General features: G+C 36.7%; 1 protein-coding gene across 2 annotated transcripts; it reads left to right on the top strand.

The window, feature by feature from the left end:
- Positions 1–1,536: 1,536 nt before the first annotated feature.
- On the top strand, positions 1,537–6,375 carry LOC149153448 (S-adenosylmethionine synthase 1). Of its 2 annotated transcripts, none has more exons than XM_089445305.1 (2): positions 1,537–1,694; positions 4,988–6,375. In XM_089445305.1, the coding sequence occupies exon 2, from the start codon at positions 4,988–4,990 to the stop codon at positions 6,161–6,163; it is 1,176 nt and encodes a 391-aa protein (XP_089301431.1). In that variant the 5' UTR covers positions 1,537–1,694; the 3' UTR covers positions 6,164–6,375. The 2 variants fall into 2 exon arrangements, with proteins under 2 accessions (XP_089301431.1, XP_089301430.1); XM_089445304.1 differs by lacking the exon at positions 1,537–1,694 and adding an exon at positions 1,823–2,399.
- The last annotated feature ends 2,706 nt before the right edge of the window (positions 6,376–9,081 follow it).

Genomic DNA, 9,081 nt, shown 5'->3' with positions numbered 1-9,081 from the left:
GGATAGTCTTCGCACATCTCAATCCAACTATGAGTTTGTGATATATATAGCTTGCCCGGTATTGCATATATGGGAGCGTTGCTAGCTCCCATCATCCATTTGGTTAAAAAACAATTAACTACATATATTTTTACACTATTAAAAAATTATTCTCACTTAATTAAAAAAATAAGAATTTATTCAATGTGATTAAAAGTAAAGAAAAAGCGTTTATCTTTTTATTTAGAAAATAAAATAAAATAATTCTTATTAAAAAATATAAATTTCAAAATTATTTATAAATGATTATATAATTTAATATAAAAAATGTTGTTATGTAATATTAAAATCTATATTTAAAAAATAAAAAATACAAACTGCTTAAAAATAAAAATATAAATCAATTTAATTTATGATTTTGAATTAAAATTAAAATTCAAAAATTGTTTTTAAATTATAGATTGACCATAATAATAATAGATTTAAGTTAGTTTTATTTTTTATTTTTATATTCATTGAATGGAGACAGAACGTAAGTAAACCTAATCTCATCAAATCTCATCAAACAATTTAAAGTCAAATTTCTAAATTATCATTATAATTCCGATGAATAACATATAATTTAAAATCAAATGTTTGAGTTGTCATTGTTATTCGAACATATAATTTAAAATCAAATGTTTGAGTTGTCATTGTTATTCGAATTTTTATACAAAATTTGGAATTATTTATTGAAATGAGTGAGATCAACTTCTTTAATCTCAACACTCAAATTATTTTCAATAAATTAAAAAGTTTCATTATTATTTTAATAATATTAAAAAAAATAATTATTAATATTTTAACAATATTTTTTTATTGACTTGATTCATTCGGATTTAAATTTTTTTTGGTAGGTAAGGACACAGGGGGATTTGAGGTAGTGATCTATTGCAAGGAGTACCTTAACAGTGCACCCATTCACTGTCAATCTAAAGCTCCGTGGGCTAAATCTTAACTTTTAATTTCAAAATATATTTGGAATTGTTTTTAGTGCGATTTTTTGGACTTTTCAGTGCTCCCTGATTCTGTAAAAGAATTTGAGGTGAAATTTTGATTTGCATTATTTAAACTAATTTTTTCACTGTATATATAGATTCAACACGTTGAAGAACCTCGAGGATGCAGGGGTTACTCATCAAGGTTGTGATTCAATAAATTCCTACCAAATTTTAAAGAAATTAACCCAAAAAAACCCAAAAAACACTTCCAATTTTTTTTATTAAAAACAACTCATTATTTTATCTATACTAAACCTGAAGTTAAAACATGTTTTATTAAAACTAACTTATATTTAGTAATCAAATTCTCCGAAGTACAAACTTTAAATATTTCTAACAAAAATAATAAATAACAAATAAAAGTTATAAGTGATAAATGAATGTTTTGGTACTCCAGGTAAAAAATCTCTGACTTGATGTCACCACATATAAAAGTCAACATCCATTATTATCCATATCCCTTGGTTTGACCGTGATAGCCTGAAATTGCGACCAGATTCATTGAACGCCTTCTTCCTTACTTAATCAAATTATTACGCCAAGTTTAGAGGAAAATAGCAAGAGACACTATAAAAGCGGAGAGCAATCCTCTTTTTCCAGACACTCCACTCCCTTTATTTCCCTTTATTCGGCTGTTAGCTGCGGATCCATTCGGCTCATTTTTTTAGTACCAAGGTACAATCTCAACAGAGGAATTTTTTAACTTACCTTTGGTTTTATTTGTATTTCTCTTCTGGACACTAGTCTCTAAAGATCTGTATATATTTTAGCTCACTTGTTTGAAGTTTGTGAGGGACATCGTGTTTTTCATGTTTTTCTATGAGAATAAACTGTTGCAAATAGCAAATCTGGCGAAAGTGAATTATGTCGGTCACATACATCACATCTCACTTTTTCCCAAATTTTTCAGTATTGTCTCTGTTTTTCAAATCCCATTAGCTTCTGCCCCTGAGACTGAGTTTTTCTGTGAGGGTTTTCTTGCCCATAATATAGTCCTTGTTTTTCAAACCCCTTAAGCTTCTTCCCGTGAGACTCAGCTTTTCTGAGAGGTTTGTTTTTATTTATTGGAAGGCTCGGTGGATGTATGGGAGTGTGCCACAAATAACCCAGGCTAAATTCTCAGCGCATTCGTATTTTTGCTTTGAAAATCTCGGAAACTGCTGTGTATTAGAAGTTTAGAACCTGCTGGGGCTAAAAATTGGATGATTGATGTCAATAAAATAAAGTAAAATCTGGATCTACGATGGACCATCTAGATTCGATGACAACTTTTTCAGCTGTCTCAAAAGATGTAGCAGCTATATTCAGCTGACTGCAATGCCCGTTGAATCTCGGGATGAATTTTATCATCCATTTAGATTGAGAAAAACTGAACTAAAGGTATGTTATTGTTCTAAGATATATGGATATCGTTCGTTACAGTACATAAGTTTTCTCAGTTCCATATACAGCTGTATAAGATATGCAAAATACAGTTTAAATCAATAAATTCAGTGATTTATTTATTCTCTGCCTATATTTTCACTATATTCTAATAACTACTTGAAAAGCTTCCTGCGTGCGTTGGGAAATTCAGCAAAGGTATACAGCTCCCTTGGCTGAACGTGATGCATTGAAATATTTTCTGAAGTAGATCTCTAATAATTGACTTTTCTATTTCATATAAATTCTCCCTTTTTCGAGCCAATCTGTAACCGCTTTATAACAGCTTTTTGCCTTTGTTGTTGCCATAACCTGAGATGGAAGATGGTTTTGTATTGTGTTGAATTTTTCCTTCATGTATGTATAAAGTGACAACCGTTTCTGATTCTAAAGGAAGCTTACCTGATTGGATATGGTACCTGCAGTATCACTCCCAATTCTTCTGTACGGAAGCAGTCTTGATTTCCTCCAAACCTCTTGAGAAATTCCTGGTCTCCAAAATGGGGCTCTATGTAAAATAAATTACAGTCTGTGCCAAAATTCTGAACAGTAACTCTCTGTTTTTCCAAACCAAAAATTCATCTTATTACAGTTGTTCTGAAGAAAATAAAAGGTTTTCACGTTTTCACTCTTCTTTTGATAGACGTAGTCCATTTATATTTAGAAGAAGCTTCCACCCCAAATGCTTCAAAGGAATACTGCTTCTGTTATCTTGCCTTTCAAATGGATTTTGTCTGACTTTTATCTCTTACCTCAATTAGCTCTACCTTTGTTTTACCTGCAATGTTTAACTAATTTTTTAAGCAGTCCCTTTTTGCTAAGATACTTAGTGACTAACATTTACTCATCCAATTCATATTCTCATGTCGAAAACTAGCGTCTAAAATGTTTAGATTTTGGCAAGGTGCTCCATGTTGAATTGCTAGCCGTATGTTCAAATGCACATTATCAGTTTGATAGCTGTAGTCATACACTTTGAATATTATGTTATATTGCAATATCAAATGGTTATAATGTCGAAAAGAAAGCTGCACAAAGAACAGAAGATGACCAGCTGGCCCAGCCTAGTATCAGGCCGTATTAGTAAGTTCCTTCAGATTACAAGAAAAGAGGAAGACGGCCATGATGACGACAAGATGGCTGCAGCTATTAAAGGGTTAGATTTGTTCCATTTACACAGTATGTAAGAAGTTATTTTCGGTATTCAGGAAATGAAGTATCTTTCTTTGTGTCTTCCACTGTTGAAAAATGCCGTAGAATTCTTCGTCGTCGTAGTTCTTTTTAACTTAAAATCAAGCTCTATCACAAACACTTCCTAATTTCATATTTAGCATAACCTGCTATCTTTGATGCTGCACAAGAAGTTATGGCAGAACAGTGCTGACATATGGACTAATGCTGCAGCAACCTATGTGGCGTTGAAGCTTTTAGTCAACATACCTGTGCTGCACAGGTTTACAGAACGTGTGTACGTTGGGTAATGATAGAAGTTAATATAAAAGAAGTAAAATTTCGAAAAATGAAACAGAAAATAATTGATGAATCTTATAACTTAAATTATTTTTCCTTTTAAACTTTTTTTTAGCTTCTAATTGTGCGCATATGTTTAATACTTGTAAATTTGGCCGCACCCCTATGTGCATATATATACATGTTAAAATATCCAGAGGTTGGTTTTTTGCATGACATTAAATCAACACTTTACTAAGTGTGCATGAGTATAGCTTGCGTAAATCAGAATCTTCCATCGATCAATGCCTAATCCGTATTTTCCCTTAGGTAGAATGCATTGCTCCCAGGAGATGTGGTACATTCCTTTGGATTCATCCTCCTTGGACCAAAGGAAGCATCTTACAAGCTACATTTGGTTATCATAACCACATTTAGAGGGGCACTGACATGCTTAACAGCATATATCTATGCCATTTAGCTCTATCGATGAAGTCTTTGTTGACTACTTTTACCTTGCCTGCTATTGACACGTTCTTGCAGGCATATAATTCCTTAGCAGCTCTGTTCAAACCTAGTTTCACATCTTCCCTGGAGAAATATCTAATCCAAGACCCTTTTTCTTGTCAGAAACTATAGCACATGTTTTGTTCTTCCATTTAGGATTGATATCACGATCAAAGTATCTGAAGAAACAAGATATATCAAAATGGTGATGGACTGGTTGGGATTTGGCCAAAGATTTATCCAAAGAATCAAGATATTTTTTCAAATAATCTTCAGCTAGACTTGTAGTTAATTGCAGTCTCATCCAGCCTTTTGGTCTGCAGCAATTTCTCCGTATGAATTTCTCTTCCTGGTAATATTTTCAAGTGATAAGGAGGAGGTCCATGCCATCAACATCTTGCATAAAAGTTTCTGCGTATACACTTTTAGAATTCCGCAATACTGGTTCTTATTCCACAGTATACTTTGTTTCTTCTAGTTAACAATATGCTGTTTCACAGTTTTATTAAATGGTAATTACTGCAGGTAAAGCAACGTGTTTTGTCATATTTTTTCATGCCTGCTAATTCTTGATGTCTGTTTTGTTTTAGATGGACACCTTTCTCTTCACATCAGAGTCTGTAAATGAGGGACACCCTGACAAACTTTGTGATCAGATTTCTGATGCCGTCTTGGATGCTTGCTTGGAGCAAGATCCTGAAAGCAAGGTTGCATGCGAGACCTGTACGAAGACAAACATGGTAATGATCTTTGGAGAAATCACAACTAAAGCTAATATAGACTACGAGAAGATAGTAAGGGACACTTGTAGAGGAATTGGATTCGTGTCAGCAGATGTTGGATTGGATGCAGATAATTGCAAGGTCTTGGTAAATATTGAACAGCAAAGCCCTGACATTGCACAGGGTGTCCATGGCCACCTTACTAAGAAGCCCGAAGAGATTGGTGCAGGAGATCAGGGCCACATGTTTGGGTATGCTACAGATGAAACTCCAGAGTTGATGCCTCTTACTCATGTCCTAGCGACCAAGATCGGATCAAGGTTGACTGAAGTCAGAAAGAATGGAACTTGCCCTTGGTTGAGACCAGATGGAAAGACCCAAGTTACTGTTGAGTATAAAAATGAGGGAGGGGCAATGGTCCCTTTAAGAGTTCACACTGTGCTCATCTCTACTCAACATGATGAAACTGTTACCAACGATGAGATTGCAGCTGATCTCAAGGAACATGTCATTAAGCCCGTTGTTCCTTCTCAATATCTAGATGAAAATACAATATTCCATTTGAATCCATCTGGGCGTTTTGTGATTGGAGGGCCTCATGGAGATGCTGGTCTGACTGGGAGGAAAATTATTATTGATACATATGGTGGTTGGGGTGCTCATGGTGGAGGAGCCTTTTCTGGAAAGGATCCCACCAAGGTGGATCGTAGTGGTGCCTACATTGTTAGACAAGCTGCCAAGAGTGTTGTTGCTGCTGGGCTAGCACGCCGCTGCCTTGTGCAGGTTTCATATGCCATTGGTGTGCCTGAGCCACTTTCTGTGTTTGTTGACACATATGGAACTGGAAAAATTCAAGATGCTGAAATTCTGAAGTTGATCAAAGAAAATTTTGACTTCCGCCCTGGCATGATTTCTATCAACCTTGACCTAAAACGGGGAGGCAATAAGAGGTTCCAGAAAACAGCAGCGTATGGCCATTTCGGTCGGGAGGATCCTGATTTTACTTGGGAGACTGTAAAGGTCCTTAAGTGGGAGAAAGCTTGAAATTGTGAAGTAAGAGGCAAGACAATTTTCTAAAGCAGACCGCATGTTTTAGGGTTCACTCTTTTATATCTTTGGCAACTCTTGAATATGCCAATAATCTCAGTTATGGGTTTCATATCTGATTTTTCAAATTTGAAGTGTTATTTTTTTATAATAATCAGAGATCATTAACTTTCTCATCTAAAAATACATTGCCATCTGTGGCCTTATTATGTCTGGTGTAGATTTACTGAATGCCTTATTGTTCTACACGATTTATTGTTGCAGTCATGTCGTGTACTCAATGTGATCTCCACTTCTCTCTTGCATCACTATGCTTCCCCATATGTGGCAGCTAAATTAAACTGACCCTGAAATGTATGCATTTCCGCTAAATTTATGCATTTTATTTAACTTTATCATGATTTGTAAGTGCAGTGATCCCTGGGTGGAAAGTTCTCATGTAAATATAAAAATTTCCCATCCATAGATAAGGAACTAGGAAAATTAGCAAAATTACATAATGTTGGATTCCCAAACATTTTAAACAATAATCCGACTGAAGCATTACTAGTGAATCTTCCAAATTTATTGGAAGTGACTGTCTATAATTAGAGAAGATTTGATGGTAGAATTCCCAGAGAAGGGGTCTGCTCAGCAGATTGGACAAGATTGCATTCGAGGGGCACTGAAAGATTGTGAGGAATTTTGAGATAATATTGGTTGGTTTAATATTGGTAAGTTTACCTTTATCAAGCGAGGAGACGGGATATGTGATACGTCGGGCATCCCTGACATTGTAGCTGTTTTGCACATTTTATTATATTTGCTTTAGTTTTGGAATGTAATGGAGGCACGAGAGCTTGGTCAATCTATTTAATAAATAATGTAGATCTGTTGATGGATATGGATCTCATAGATCTATTCATAGTCTTTATGAATGTAATGAAGCCCTGAGAGCCTGGTCAATCTATTTAATATTCAATAATGGAATTGAATTTGTTTATAAGCAATTATAGAGACATTTCTCTGTGCGTGTGTGAGATATTGGGGTCATGGTCCTGTGCATGAAATTGTAATATAACAAAGTAAATCTTGGGGGATTGGGGCAATTGTAGCAACAAAAAAAGGAAGTCAGAAGTCGATAGAATTGTGACCATGAGAAAAGGGGATTCAAGGAAGTCAGAAGTCGATAGAATTGTGACCATGAGAAAAGGGGGATTCTGTGAAGCATTAGTTTTAATCAAAATAATATAAATGTAGATGGACTCAAAAGTAATCAAAATAATATAAATGTAGATTGACTCCAATGAGGGTGTGGTGTTAGAGTTATTTGAGCAAGTGAAACACACTTCCATTGGTTGGATTGGGTAAGATGTAAGAGGAGATGCAATTCTGGAATAGCCTTGGGCAAAGGTCCATGAGAACAATGAGGTGTTGTTGTTGCTTTAAGAAAATAAATCGCAACAATGTTGTCGAAGATAATGAAGAGGATAAAAGCCATAGTGATCTGAAAATCACTCGTGAGTGATCTTAGTTAATTAATTAATTAATTAAGGGATTACAAACTTATGTGCTGGTGTGTGTCTATGTTATCTTAGGCAACAGATCGATCAAATTGCAAAATACACAGACAATGGAAAAATGGAAGACAGGAAGAGAAACACAGTGAGCAATACAAGAACACAACACATTAATAAGGAGTTCACCCTATTCTCCAGAGCTATGTCTCCGGTCCAGCGCTCAGTGGTGGCCTTCTTTTATTGTGTCTTTAAAACCAGAGATTTACAATGAGGAGCTCAACTTGAGTCTCCTAAAACAGAGGATGCTTAGTAGGGTGGTTCTTGGATTCCCCAAGCCACTAGAGTGCACAGACTCCTTCCTTACCAAGTCTCGACCTCTTTGGTCTTTAATGGGATGAGTCCAATGTGGTGCTCAATTCCCGACAGATATCTTCACAGGGATTGTTTGAACCTCTTAACCCTGGTTCTGTCTACTCAACGCTGCCTTAACCTTGATGGTCAGCTCGGCTCTCTGTCTTCTACTTCTTGCTTCTCTGTCTCTTTCATCTTTTTTCACTGTTCTCTTCTCTAGTTCTTCCTTGTTCTGTTCTCTATCTGTTCATGGCTTAAAGCCAATATGTTCTTGACTGTTTGCGTCCTCTTCCGTCCCTTCGGATCACCTGCTGTTGTTCATTTGGAGTTCCCTGCCTTTGCGTCGTCACCAACGTCCCACAGGGAAGTGGCCACTTGTCCTCTCACGAACTGCCCCAGCTTTTCCTCAACGGTTCGGTATTTCGGTTACGTTGTGTAATGATTCATTCGCCAACTAAGCGGTCAAATCAGACTTCAGATTTTTATATGCTGCGGCTCAATTCCCCCCTCAACTCCAGTTTCCCATCAGGCGTAATCTCCGCCGTCAGCGCTGGAGCCCCTAGATCCTACAGTGTTCGCTCTTATCACGCGGTTGACTTGCTTGACCATTAGCCCGCGATGAGAGGCGGTTTTCTTTCTCATCTGCTAGACACGCGTCGTGCAATGTATGGAATCGCTCATTTTCTGCCAAATCCGCTTACCGCCCAATATGCCTCCGATATTTCGCCGGTTTTGGAGCGCGGGGCCCGCCTTTTGCTTTAGCGCTTTCCCTACGATTTCCCAGCGTCCCATGCGACCGAGCGTTTCAGGGCTTTTCCTTCTCGAGGGGTTTTGCTCTGTTTTCCGATCCGGACTTCCTAACTGCCAGTTTGCATCCTGCGCGGTCTCCATGGGCCTAGGTCAGCGCGCTTTGGTCGAGGTCCTCGTCGTTCCTTGCTAGCTACAAACTGCCACTGTCTAGAGGTCTTCCTGATATCTCTTTGTTCATAAATTTTTGAAGTCTATCTTGATTTGATGCAGTCATAGCACTTTGCTAGTTTTCATGGGTCCAATTCGGATCATGGC

The sequence above is a fragment of the Pinus tabuliformis genome, chromosome 9 (assembly GCF_031772625.1).
Source record: "Pinus tabuliformis cultivar Carrire ecotype Pingquan chromosome 9, CPIR1, whole genome shotgun sequence".
Taxonomy (NCBI): domain Eukaryota; kingdom Viridiplantae; phylum Streptophyta; class Pinopsida; order Pinales; family Pinaceae; genus Pinus; species Pinus tabuliformis.
This window is presented reverse-complemented; position numbering and strand designations above follow the sequence as displayed.

Coding starts and splice junctions, on each gene's coding strand:
- LOC149153448 (XM_089445304.1), top strand. CDS start 2,337: ATGCCCGTTGAATCTCGGGATGAATTTTATCATCCATTTAGATTGAGA. Junction 2,400..4,987: donor TGAGAAAAACTGAACTAAAG/GTATGTTATTGT, acceptor GTTTTGTTTTAG/ATGGACACCTTTCTCTTCAC.